A 14591-nucleotide genomic window follows, 5' to 3' on the forward strand; every position below is an offset into this window, starting at 1 on the left:
TTTTTTAAACAACAATTTTTTAAAACTTTATCTTGTAACCTCTAGGTGGCTTCTCTGTCTGCTGGTGGATACCCTCTACCTTCTACCCTCAGCCAAGGCAGCCTCATTACCCTGAGGCTTAACGACAGGAACAGCCTTGGTGTTCTTATTTGTTTGTAGGTTTATGTTTCAAACAAAGTGCCTCACTATTCAAGAGTCTTTTTTTCCATCTGGCCGCAATAAAAAGGAAAAGAATTCACTTAGGGTGTGTTTACGTTGAGAAAATAAACTCTACTTCTGAGACTTTTTTTTTTAATCAACCATTAAAAGGCTAATTTTTACTTTGTTTTTTAGATAGAGCACAACATTCCTTCCATTGGTTATTTGCATATTTACCTGAAGCCACTAAGTTTAATTTTATTTTTAAAATTTGGGTACTTTTAGAGACTAGGGTTGATCTCTACTCTTTAAAAACTGACCCTGTTACCTATAAGAGTTCATGAATCTGTGTGGTTATTTTAAGAGTTTGTACTCTTTACACATGAACATTTTGCATCTTTACATTTTTATCAAGACATTTCAGATATTTTTTTCTTTTTTTATTATTATTATTATGTTCAGTTAGCCAACATATAGTGCATCATTAATTTTTGATGTAGTGAAAAATCAGGTATTTTTTCTAAGTAGTTTTATGAAACTAATACACCTATTTATTATTCTGCCTTATTTGATATTGTCATTTTGGTGTGAGAATTTTGGTAGGTGGATATTTTGTACCATGTTTTCTTTCTACCATATTTTTACATGTTTGCCCAGAGATCAGGAGATGGCTGAGACTCTAGAATGTGAGAAGGGTATTCGTTTCATTTGTTATTTGGTAACAAAAACATGCAGAAGAATTCATGGTATTTATCTAACTTTATCAAAAGCTTGCTGTGTATTTTGGGTTCCTTGCAGTCAAGTCAAACTTTGGTGTCAAAACTGCTGCATTATAAATGCCATGTCAGAAGGTTTTATGCACTGACCATGTAGGATACCCAATTCAGTGACCAAACATGAGTGTCAGGAGTATTACTGTGCCCACACCCGTCCTTGCCGAGGTATAAAAAACAGGGGCCTTTTGGTATTAAGGAAGGAGGGAATACAGGAAATCTGGGGCAGCCCAAGATCTGCTCAAGGACTAAGAAGTTTACCTGAGAGAGACTGTTTGAATTAACATGGCCACGGAATAGGGGGAGGGTGGTGAGGAAATGTCCTGAGCAGAGCAAAGGAGAGCTGCTTCAGGTAAGGAGTTGGGGGTGGATAACCGTTCTCATGTGGTTAGGACCTTGGGCAGTCAGGAAGAGGAGGAGTGAGTGAGAGGGATGGTGACTAGAGAGTTCTGTTTTAGCCACCCAATTCTGTTATGCTTATTATAAGATCCAAGAGGTTTTGGTGTGTAGAAAATGAGATCTGTGAATTTTAAAACTCATTGAAAAATTCAGGTCTGGAGATAGTAATTTGTGGGTCATTAGGAAGCAGATGGTACTTAAAACTATAAGGCTGGAGGCGGTCACCCAGGGAGAGTTTAGATAAAGAAGAAGGCTCAATGCCGTATCTATGTGTACTAATGGGTCAAGAAGAGCACAAGTTTAAGAGAACCATCAGTCAAGAAGGGTCGTGGAAACTGAGATGAGCAGCAGGAAAACTGGAAATCAAGGAGAAGGTCGTATCATGAAAGCCAAGAGTGAAATGTGTTTCAGAGCAGGAAGCAGTGAAATGTGTCAGCGCTATGGAGACGCTGAGAAGAAGTAGATTGAATTCTATAGTATTCTGAGAGTGCATAGAAAAACCATGGCACAGAGGTGCTATTAGCTTTACAAAGAAGGTGGCCAAACCAACTGACAGGAAATTTAATATTAAATCTGTGTTTCCTAATGCAGAAACCGATAATATCAGACTCTCTAGTTTGTCTTGGTGTGGGGGGCTTGGGGGCGATGTAAGAGAAAGACCTATCAGAAACATGGACCACAAAATGCCTTAAATGCATTTAAATGGACTTTCCTGTGTATGAGGTAACACAAAATAAGCTTGGAGAATTAATTGTGTTGGAATGAATAAATACCAGTAAGTTAAGGGAAAAAAAGTTGAGAAATTCCTATCAGCTCGTTAATTGGCAGCTGGCATTTTAGCTGACTGTTTCTAAGGCCAGGAAAATCTCAAGAGAAAACCAGCATTTAGAAAGGTGTATGAGTGCCCAAGTCACCTTATTAGTGAGCCCGCCATATGGCAGTTCCTAGTCATTTAAGCATGTCATTGCTTTGGTTTCTTCCTTTCCCAAATCTTAGTGAATTGCCAACAAAGCACTAAGGCTCAAAAATGGCACATTGTATTAACCTAACAAGGCATTATGGGTTATACAAGAAGTGTTGGGTATTTATAGCCTGCTGAAAACTTCTGCCTACACTTATCTCTGAGGTCAAAATACAAAGACCCCTCCATCTTAATGGCATCTCTTGTAACCTGTAGCTGATAAGTTAGACATGCAAAATGCACTGTGCTGGTGGATTCAGGATATTCCTGGTCTTGACAGATAAGGTAGAAGTCAGAGAGAAATTGGACTCTGCCCACCTACTTGATAGAAATGCTTCTTGAAGCCATCTACGATGAGATAATTCCTTCCCTGTTCCCTCTCTGGTCTTCATTATTTCCCTTTTTAACCCCAAGTAGTTAAATTAAGGAGTAGACGCAGACACAACTGCTCTATTGATTCTCAAAAGGGGGAGATTTTGCTCCTTTATGTAGGACATTTGGCATTTGGACATTTTTGTAAGTCACAATGAGAAGCGGTAGTGCTCCTGGAACCTGCCAGGTAGAGGCCAGCGCTGCTGCTAAGCATCTTAGAATGCATAGGTCAGCCCCCCACTGCAAGGAGCCCCCCTAGTGTCAATTGTGAGAGCCTTGTGAACCCCTGAGTCATTCTGATGGCTCTCAAGACATTACTGGGGACCAAGGGCAGATGTAAGTCCTCAGTGAGGAGAGAAAAAGAGGAAAGAGCAGGATGAGAAAAAATAGTGCAGGGAAACAGAGGCATCTGAGGCTAGGGCAGAGGAGAATAACAGAGAAGAAGGGACATTGGAACTAGGAGCAGGTAGGGGTTTTTTGTAGACACCCTATTTCCCCTGTGTAGTGTTTGCTCCGTGAAGGACTGACGTAGTTGGCACACAGGGGGACGCTTTCCAGAATATCATGAGCTAACAATTTGAGCTTTTAAAAAACTACAATAGGATTCAATGGTAGCTGTAAAAAAAGAAATCTATCCAGGTGATTCTTCTTTAAGAACTAATTTACTTAAAACTAACACTAGAATGGCTGGGCTATTTCAAAATAGATACACCATTTTCAAAAAGTTCTTTCATCCTTTAGAAATGTCTTTCACTTCCATGAGAAAAAACTCCTGGTCAGATCTGAGTCTGTATCAATTTGTTCATCCTCTGATCCCTTTTCCCACTTGACATAACGCCCTGATCTCCTGGGAGATAGCTCTATATATTCCATCAGAGCGCTGTCCTGGGCAAACAGCATTTGCTCATAAATACTTGATCTATTTCTCTTCTCTTCATATTGACTACCCTTATTCATCTCTGTCCTTTCTCTGTAGCCTCTTTCTCCTTAATTTGTTTTCTGGATCTTAGAAGTCTTTGAATGGATGGGTTGAAACACGTTTAAGGGAGTCGTCCTGGGAATCAATTTATCTTGTCTCAGAGAAGGACAGGGGTTGGCTGGGAACTTAGTAGAGTGTTGTTCCTTTGGGCTCCATCAAAGCTGTCAGAAATGGATCAAAGGAGGAATTAAAATAAGACTCGCCTGGGGCCAGGTCTGTTGCAAGTGAAGGCATCGCTGCTAATAACACAGACACACAGACACACACGAATAGTTGTTGATAGAGGACTTTCTCACACAAAAGGGCTCTTAAAAATGTTATACTACCCCTCATTTTCATCTTCTTCTACACTGTCATTATTTCTTCATTTTTCAAAGCTGCTTTTGGGAATGGCCTCCCAGTTCTGTATTCAGCTGTCGCAAGAGTTATGGGTAGTAAAATAGGTTTGAGGAGAAAGAGTTTTGAAAGATCAAAATAATAGTAGCAAGTCTGTTAAGGGGGCTTATCGTTGGACAGAGAGGCGCAAACACATCATTTCTACCCATCCCTGGTGGATCTGTTCGCCAAGGATAAAGAGAGATGTTTATACAACTTGGTGATGAATGGAAAGGAAAAAAATTGAATAGACGGGTCGGGCAGGCAGATGAGAAATGTGAGTAGGTAAACAAGAGATCGATTTAAAAGTAAAGTGGTTATTGACTGGACATTATTGAATGAAGCAGGGATTTTCAATCCAAAGGGACTTCCGTTTTGCCTCTTTGCCTTTTACACCTTCCCTCCGTTTTATGAAAGAGAAAAATTTCATTCACAGTGATGGTATAGTTACACGCTAGGTGAATACTGCTTAATTGAATTACCTACTGGAGTGTGTAATGGGGCTGCTGTCCTTTCATGAAATTATGTGTGCATCAGCTATGAGTAATTGAATGTAAATTAAGGGCAAGTTTGGCATACGCGTGCCAAATCATGGTTCAGATAATTTCCTTATCAATTACATATAATTGATGCCAGTTGACTTTTAAAAATATATATGAGAAAAACAGGTTTGCTTTTGTGCATGTGGCTGTTATTTTTAGCATAAGAAACTGATTTTCCATTAGCATAGAGTGAAAAAATTCACATACCAGGGATTTTTGAAATGAATTTGTTAATATTATTCATTTAAGGAGCATGCAGTTTTGCGTGATTATTACAGTTAAAATGGAAAGGAGCCCGGTATGTCCAAGGTTATGTGATTCTGCCTACGTTGTAGAATGTATTCAACTAAATCACACCGTTTATATGAAGAAAAATAACAGATCACAAAATGAGCAAGTATCTTACCTCTTTGGCGGATTGTAGATTTGAATATGTAATCTGAGAGGACCGAGGGGACTCAAAGCCCTAAATTAGCACCGAAAGCATCAGTGGCCTCGTTAGCGGCGCAGCTCCGTTACTTACGTGAATTCCCGCTGCACTCACGCAAATGCATTTCTTAAGTATCTACATGGTCAGATCGCTTTTCAAAGGTGCCTATTTCTCGGCTTATTTTTGGTTCCATCAGAAATTAAGTCTCTTTACATTTATTTTAATGTGCAGCATTCTCAAAGCAAACATACTTCCAGCCAGTCACGCTTAGTGACATGGATGTTGCCGTGTTCACCCTGGCAGGTCTGCGAAGCTGAGGTCTACCCTTGGGGCCAGTACTCACCCTCCTGTGAGCGGCTGTTTTCTTTTTCTCATTTCCCCTTTTCAGCCTCAGTCTGATTCATAGTCCGCAGTGCACTGTTCATGACCCTCCCGCCGCCTCTGAATCAGTATCTCTTAATGCCGGGTCGCCTACCCGACCTGCGTGCCAGACCCAGTGTGAGGAGACAGTCTGCTGCTTCCCTGATGGGAAGTACATCACCCCCAATGTGTTAGCAATGCCAGTTATTTAAAACAAAATTATTTCAAATTCAGTAGTACCTCTCTACTGACATCACTGTCACTGGTATTTTGATGATCTTCTTTTCTTGAGTATGCAAGAAAGGGGCATAGGTAGACAAGATGTACGAAGTACATGAATATTGGTCACTCAGTCACCTCTGTGGTCATCATTAGTCAGTGCATAAGGAAGTTTATGGCTTTGAGTTACTGCGAAATCTTTTTCAATACTCTTTTCTTTATTCCTGTTCCAATTTTGACCCATCCACTTATGCGTTTGTGTTTGATATCAAGGTCTTCAAGGTACTTCTCTTGGCTTTCATTAGCTACTTGTGTTGTGAAGTGTGCTGGGTTTTATAATCTTGGCTTATTTTAATTTTCCGATTGTGTATAATTCTAGACTTCTCTGGTTTTTAACTCCCCATTCAAAGTAGACCTTAGGATGACACCATTCTACTGTGTACCTTTTGGTACCTTTCTGCAAATCTATACAAAGTTATACACATAGACATACACGGATACACATTTGTTTTTTTTTCTTTTTAATAAAAATGGATTTGCATTCTTTGCACACTCACTATATATATTATACCACAACTTATTTGTAACAGTATTATGCTATAAAGATTATGTTTTGCTAATAAATGAAGCTGTAACTCAGTTTTTTAAAACTACCGTTCTACTCCATGGTATATATTTAACCCTGTCTCTCTGGATAGACATTTAAGTTATATGAAGTTTTTGCCATTGTTTTTCTAAACAAAGTTTTAGTAAGCATAGTTGCGCATATTCAAAAGTAAAGCTGTAACAGAAGTAATAATCACACCACATGCTAAACAACTTGGTCACTTGTATGGAGTTGAGAATTGTAACCATGTAACACAGCAAAGTTATCTTAAACTTATATAACTAGAATTTACACGAATCTTGTTTCAGTTTCTGCACTGTGAATTGTGGTTCACTATTATTTTCATTGATTGCCACATTCCTGTGGGATTCTCAAGCAGATGGGATCATGGGAGGGGAAAATGTGCAAGCAATGCGACTGGAGAATTTGAGAGAGGAAAAATTCTGATTTACCAGGCTGTGAACTCTGATAAGAAGTATGGAAGATTAGCTTGATGGTTAAGGAAAGTTGAAACTATGAAATATGTTGAATGCCAGAGTCAAAGGAAGGTTTTCATAACCATTAAGATTATCCTGGCTTTTGCTTTCTTCATGTTTTTGCTTGAGCTGAGTCAAACAATAACTTCTGTCCAACTTGATCCACACAAATTCCACCCATCCTTCAAAACCCCCCACTAATTCTAATTCCTCAAGAATCTATAAAACTGAGTATATAAGATCATAACCTCTGAAGTAAAAGAGGCCTGCATTTGAATTGTGATTACACCACTAAATGGCTGGATACTTGTGAGAGTTTACTTAAATTCCCAAAGCCTCTGCTTTTCATTTATGGCTCACTTTTAGGTGCTGGAGAAGAAGTTCAAGAAGAATAGTGGGGATAGATGGAGGGGAGGTAGATGGGGCTAGAATACGCAGCTTTCTCAATGACAGAATGAATATACCATAAGAATATGGCTTCAAATCAACCTACCAAATAAGACATTGACCTAACATTCCTAATTGAACTTTGTGGTGGTGGCCAGGTAACCCTAAAACCAAGCAGGATGGTTCCGTGAATTTTGATCATAATCTCTCCCATACATATGCTTCAAGGGGATATCTTTCCCAACGTCGAATATTAAGTGGATGCAATAACATAAAAAGACTGGTGGTCTAAATTTTATTTAATAAAGAACCACTAAGGAATACAGAAATAGAGTTCTGTTTATGGAAAATTCTCAGAAGTAAAAAAGGAGCATGCTATAAAAGGAGAGAAAGGAAGGAAAGTTTACCCGTCACCACCTGTTATTCCCCAAGTAGTTGACAGTTGTTGAGATTATTGTTCCATATCCTTTATTGCCAGACAGTGGAGATGAGTCTGGGCTGTAGGGGGAACACTTGGAGTAGCAGGAGGGGACGAAGGAGGGCAAGAGTCAACAACCTGCTGCTCTGCTTGACATTGTGGCCACTGGCCTTTGTGGACCGTAGGATTCAGGACCGTAGGATTCAGGACCGTAGGATTCAGGACTGTGCCTGTCGGCACCTCTTAGCTCTGCATCAGCGTCAGGGCTACCTGAACATCGCTGGCCCAGACCAAAGATTGCTAGCCCCACATTTCAGACTGGAAAGGAAAGGGCCTTCCTAAATGTGAGCTGACCCTTCCGTGTGCTTTCCCAGCTATTAAATCTTCTGCTGTTTTCCTTACCAGGCTCCAGATCTTTGGGCAGCCCACTCAAGATCCTTTTCCCAAAACCAGTAGCTTTTGACAATAGCTCGGAAATAAAATCATAATTAAAAGAGCCATCTCTTGGGGGAAAAAAAAGAAATGTTGAAATCTGGTAAATCGGACAGATAGCGACTCCAGAAATTGGGGTGAGAAGGTAACTGGAGGGCACCCCTGCGGTTCTCAGTGCAGACACGGCCCATGCTTTGTTCTTCTTTGTGACTCTCACATCACATGCCTTGCACTTCATTAGCTCCACTCAATCTGAATTGAAAAGACTGACTATAACTGTGTCAAAGGCATAAGAGTAATGTGTAGCTGTGTAACACCTGACAATCCAAATCAGCAAAAGGAAAGATAGCAATTTGGGTGAAGCTAAGCGAATATCAAGCACAGTTACTATTGGGTGGGGAATATTATTGAATGGGGGAGGGGACAGTAAAGTGCAGTGTTCTGAAAAAAGATTGCTGTTGGTGACAGAAGACACTCAGCCTTGAAGACAGTACCCTGTATTTAAGGCAGCTATCTAGCGTCTGGTAGAGGTGTTGGGAGCAAGCACCAAACCAATAACGGCATGAGTTCAGCCTTGGTTTGATGTATTTCCTTTTGGTGTCCGTGCGTACATACCTGTCCCATTTCTTTTCTCCGAAATCCAGATTCTGAGCCCAGAGACATTTATGGATAAAATAGCTTTGTGCTGGTGTAGCACCATCTCAGTGATCCGCTCTGAAATGTGGCCTATGTTCCATGACCCCCAAAGATGATTTAAGGTCAGAATTGTTTTAGGTAAAAAAAAAAAAAAGAAAGAAAGTCCAGCTGCCGCAGCATTACTTATGTAGCCTGGGGTGCTCTCGGCCACCAGGATCCCGCTGCCTCTGGGCTTGCTACTTGAGGCTGGATCACGTACCATCGACTGCACTCTTACTCCTTCTCATCCGTAGAGCGGCCTTTCCTAAACACCTCCAGGACAGAGACACTCTTGTCATCTCATTTCTTGGTCTGATGATGTCCTCCTACAAGAATACGAGTTTTCCAACCCACCCCTATGCCATTTGACTTAACTTTTAGATAGTAAGAATTTATAGTGTGATTATCTACTGCTGTTTTGGGGGTTTCGTGACTCAAGGGTTACCAGTGAAAAATTCCTAGTACGATATGGACTAGATTCAGCTTAAGGGATTTTCTTAGCTGAAGTTTATCTCCTTCCTGAGTCTCACTTACAAAATTTTTAAGCATAGCATCCACTGATGGGGCAGCAATGACATGACAATTCATAAGGTCAGACTTTTTAAAAATGGACCTGTTGGGGAACACAATTTCTATTAAACTAAATGCAATATGATCACAAAACAAGCCAACTTGTAATGATAAAAACCACAGGTCTGAAAAACTATACCTTAAGTGCCAAATCTAGTCCGCTGCCCATTTTATCTTTTGCACAGCCTGTGAACTAAGAATGCTTTTCAGGTACTCAAATGCTTCAAAAAACCCAAAAGAATATTTTATAATTCATATAAATTATATGAAATTATATTTCAGTGTCCACAAATAAACTTGTATTGGAACACACACACAAAATCAGTTTTCCAAAGCAGACTTTCTCATTAAAAGCAGTTTGGGCTCCGTTTTTCAACTCAAGCGAAATACAACAGCCTCAACCACCACCAGATTTCCCATCCCTCGCCTGCTCTTTACCTCCTGTTCTCCCTTGGATCTTTTAGAGGTCGTCCTAGCACCCAGCTGTGCTGATTAGCTGGGTTTCTCTGTGTCTTATTTTATAGATTGTTGGTATATTTTGTGGATATGTTTTACATTTCGTCCATCTGCTGCACTGAAACATCATTTTAACACTGATTTGAGCTGATCTCCAACTTTTAAGGTCCTAATGTAAGCAAGATCCTTTCCTCTGCATATAAATGTGTGGGCTAGATTAGATCCAAGGGGAAATTTTTGTTGAGACTTGACTGTTTTTATGTATCTTTTTGATACGTAAAATTTTGAAATAAGTAGTTTAATGGCATTGCGTTATAAATCCTTCCCAGATTGGGGTAGGTAATAATTGCATTTTTACTTTGGAATTAAAATGCCTTTTTAAAAAGTCTTATTTATTTGAGTGAGAGAGCACAGGTAGGGAGAGGGGCAGGGGGAGAGGAAGAAACAGACTCCCCTCTAAGCGGGGAGCCCAATGCAGGACTTCATCCCAGAACCCCAAGATCATGACCTGAGCTGAAGACAGATGCCTAACTGACTGAGCCACACAGGCACCCCTCGAATGCCTTTTCAAATGGGACTTCATTATATTAATAACTCTTTTTAAGAGCTGACAATGTTTTATGAACAGGGCCGAAGGAGCTCCGTAAAAGGAGGGAGAGGATGCAAACCTAGTTGAGGGAGCTACGTCAGAGAAGTGAGGGGCTTTCCCTGTGCATTTGTAAGCACCCCCTAAGATGCCAGGTTAATCTGCAGGTGACCAGGAAAGTGTCCAATTATTTTTCCATGACATTTTTCTCGTGAGCTTCTTGGGATCCAGATCACTTTGAAATCTATAGAAAGCAGTGAAAAATGCACCTCCACATAGGCACACCGAATTTAGTATAAAATTTCAGGGACTTAAGGCTTGCTGAACTTACTTAAGGATCCCCTTGAACCTATTTGAAGTGTTTCAAAGATCTCTATTCTTTCGCAGCTGGTGTTTTCACAGAGCAAACTGGTAACATTCTCTTTAAATAAAACCTCTTTAAGGAAGTTGAGTTGTAGCAAATGCCTGTGAATTAAGGTGTAGAGAAGATAAATGAATAGAAAATATACAAAATGAATAGTTAGGCACTGCACAAAACTCTGCTGACACACAGACGCTCATACATAGAAATATATACAGTTACGCCAGTATTCCATTGCCAGCCTGTGGCAAGCTAGTCACGTGGCTGGGGCAGTATATCAATCTGCATTTTATTTATTTTTTTCAATCTGCATTTTATTAAATGAAATAATTTCCAATATTCTCCAATTTGAATACTCCAGCAATAACATTATTAATTTTTAGGTTTTGAAAATGATAAATTAAGCATTTCTGTGTTCTTTCAGAGTAGATTTTTACCTAGGGAAATTTAGTTTTTTGTGTGTGGTGCTCTCTGTAGCACATTTGACATCAGATTTTGGAAACTCTCCTTGGTGTCTGAGCCATGTTTATTTCTAGAGAAGACGGCCATGTTGTTGTTTACTATTTTTACTTAGTAGCTTTCATAGTTGGCATTGAATATTTCACATCTTATTTAAGTTTCCTGACTTATTACACTTGACACTAAACTGACATGTTGGTGACCTTACATGTTTTATAAAAATATAGCAAGAACCTTAAGTTTCTTTAAAACAATATATCATGTGTCAAAATGTATTTCTCAAAATGTTAAACATAACTTTCATACAAATAGGTACTGAGCACGTGTCACAATTTCATTTAGTGCGACCAGCAGGGTGGCAAAGCCAGTTCAGAAGAGAGAAATATCTCTGTGTCCATAGCTACGTATATATCCATAGAGATATATAGTTATAGCAATTCTATACATATAAATATAAAATTTTGGTGCGAGACCTGAGACCAGTTTTTTCTCTATCAATTATTTAACTTGCAGAATCCATTCATATTGAAAATTTCATATAGTCAAGGTTTCTAATAATAAAATGGATCCCTTTTGTTAGATCCATGCTTTTAAACCTCTAACATACATCACTTTCACCGGAATGATTATTGGGTTCCACTCCCAGGGTTTCTATAAGCTTGGGGTGGCGCCTGGGAATCTGTGTGTCTACCAAGTTCCCAGCTGATACTGCTGTCCCACAGTTCACGTTTTGAGAACCAGTGATCTAAACATAGGCTTTGTCTGAGGAGCAAGTGAAGCTTCAGGGTGTGTTGATCAAAACCCCAAAGAAGTCAATGCAACCTCTGATTAGTTCTCTTATTGTTTGTCCTGTGTTAGTCCGATTTCCTTCTTTCCCCTCCTGTACACACACACACAGATCATCCACTCCCGGATCACTCCAGGGACGCTCCCTGTATTCGGACATCTCAAATTCCTAATATGGGTCAAACTCCCACTGCCTTCCCCACAGAGACCTAGACTCCCTCCTCATTTGTCCTATTTCCGTCAACGATTTCAATTTCATTATAAGCCAGGGCTAGAATGCTCCAAGTCATGTGTTGTAAACTAGAATGTGCTTTTTATTTTTAAATGATCATGGACAGAGTTTCTCTGAGGGGAGATTTTTAGTTTTCAGAAGTTTGGAATTACAAAGAGATAATCCCTCTGCTTTCAATCTGCCAGTTCCCTGATCTGTTCTCCTGTGATGTGGCCTTAATGCCTTGTAAGAAATAAAAGCTTCAGACACTTCTGGAAAGCTCGGGAATGGTAGTAATATCAAATCAGGAAGGATGCTAGTCCTGGCCATCTCTTGGAAGGACAGCTTTTGAAGAATGATACATCAGAAGCCAGCTTTCTGGAAGTCGGGCCAAGTTGGTTAAGGGGTAGTTAGAGGCAGGAGATACTAAAGGCATGCTTCAGGAGCTTGGCAGGGAAAGGAAGGAGAGATTAATTTTCAGAAAAATGTAACAAGATCAGCCCGAGAGGAATTTGTTTAGGAGAGGGGGAACCGTGGAAAGCAGAACAATTCATGAATTTCTGGGTAAGGGAGAGGATTTCAGGAAGAGTACAGAAATAAGGTTTGAAAGGAAAGGAGAGGCTAATCTGGAGACTAGATGAAGTGGTTAGCTTTGAACAGGAAAGAAACCTTTTTAGGCTAGAGGAGAGACGATGGAGGCTAGCAGATGGCCATGAGATCACACATGAGAGGGAGGGAGGATCAGGCATCTTAGAAGCTAGAAGGCTAGAGAACGCTACGGTGGATGAGCACATCTCTGGCTGAGTCCGTGTTGGACAGACGACTTTGTCATCCGCCAGCCTAGCAGAACGTTCTTCTGCCTCGCCCGCTGCTCTGCAGTCAGGTTCGGTGGATAAGGTTGAGGTAATGATGACCTCCACGTATGATGTTGATTTTCTTTGCTTTCCTGCAGACAAATTGCCCTTTATAACAGACGCTACTCTAGTTAACGGGATTTGACACTGCATGTGGATGTTTCTTAGATGCTGCGAGTCCATTCCGGCCAGTAGATGAGGCTCAACTCCTCCCTTTTGTGCTAGTGCCTTCTACCTATGTGGGGAACCAAAGTGTAAATGACAGCCATCTGCCCCTAGTTCCTCAGCTTCACAAAAGCAAAGGAAGTCCCTCAATGAGGTAAATGTGCCCAGTGATATCATTTATGAACACTTAATAGAATAGTTGAAAACTTCCTGGGAATTTTATGTGGGAGTTGTTTTAGAAGGTTCTATGTGAAGTAGTTTATTTCAAAGCACAGCCTCTCTTTCTGGTAAAAATATGATTTGGCCTCTTAACCAGTGCTGGTTTAGGAAAGGATGCTCACCCTTAGAAGTAATCGATAGGGTACACTGAGGTCAAATTCCTCAGGTCATCCACATGGAGTCAGAAGCATGTATGTGTCTCTTTCCAGGACCATGAAACCTCCTTTCCCAGGGCGCTCTCAGCTCAGAGACTCTCCCCACGGTGGTGCTTTCTAGATGGTGAGTGTTTCTCTATTTCATGGAGTGGTGGGGATTGCGGAAGCAGCAGGACAGGGCACTGATGGATGGAGTGGAGTGGACCCTGGTTTTCCAAGGGATTATTCAGAAACCCTTCATGCGGCTGTGTGACTGGTATTTGCACATCGAACTATGTGCACTCACTGATGTTGCAACACTTTCCTGAAGTCGTTTTTCCCAGAGAAAGTTGGTTAACTTGGGCTGAACTTCTCAGCATCAAATTGCCCAAGCTGACATTGCCCTTTCTGTGCCCCCTACCTTTTCCTGAAACATGTTTAGGGCTTATCTGAAATTCAGGCCAGTAGATGGACACAATACACAGGAGATGGGCACTAATTTCTCTGTCTTTTGCTTATTGTGGAACTTTCGTATATTTCCATTAGCCATCATTTCAGTACAAGTATACATTTTTACAAAAATGTAGAAATTTTCAGTTGCATTCACATCTGCTCTGCTGACCATGACCTATTGAATGCGTAATATTTCAGATATTTTCTGATTGGTTGGTGGGTTCATTTTCCATGGCAAGCATCCCTCACTCCCTAGATGCTGTCTAACCCAGTTTTTCTATCACGTAACAATACATCTCCTTATCTACTGCCTGGTGTGTCGACTACCCGGTGTCTCTCTTGTCTGTGTGGACACGTGGTTTTTACTGTAAACATTTCTTTGGTTGATCTGGGGTTGTGTCTGAGAGGATATAAATGTGGACGAGAGTGTGACAGGATGTGTGAATGTGTGAACAGTACTATGAAGGTGAACACTTGTATTTATAACAGATCTAGCCCACGTGAATCATGACCTAGGTTTTCATTATTAGCTCGTCACCTACCTCTGAAGATAATTTACACTGCTTTCCTCTGGCTGCTTTATTCCCTCATAATGAGGAGCAGAGTCATGTGTTTTTTCCTGAATTCACGGGAAACAACTAATATTTGAGAAAATTTTAGAAATGTATATGAATTGTTCTATATACAGTCTGTTCTATATACATTCGTAGATAAAATTACAAGTGTGAAGTTAGTTGTATTCCATAGATATAAAAACCTTTAAAAGGTGATCACGCTTATGGTTAAAAAGAACT

General features: G+C 40.3%; 1 protein-coding gene across 2 annotated transcripts in view; it reads left to right on the forward strand.

The window, feature by feature from the left end:
- Nucleotides 1-14591, forward strand: part of DGKI (diacylglycerol kinase iota) — a 422277-nt gene that overhangs the window by 322589 nt on the left and 85097 nt on the right. For both annotated transcript variants that reach the window (XM_087860802.1, XM_045792572.2), the window contains one exon: nt 13420-13489. In XM_087860802.1, coding sequence (XP_087716928.1) covers nt 13420-13489 — 70 coding nt within the window. The remainder of the gene's footprint in view (nt 1-13419; nt 13490-14591) is intronic.

Source organism: Ursus americanus, chromosome 3 (genome assembly GCF_024610735.1).
Source record: "Ursus americanus isolate L20-20 chromosome 3, mUrsAme1.1.p, whole genome shotgun sequence".
Classification (NCBI taxonomy): domain Eukaryota; kingdom Metazoa; phylum Chordata; class Mammalia; order Carnivora; family Ursidae; genus Ursus; species Ursus americanus.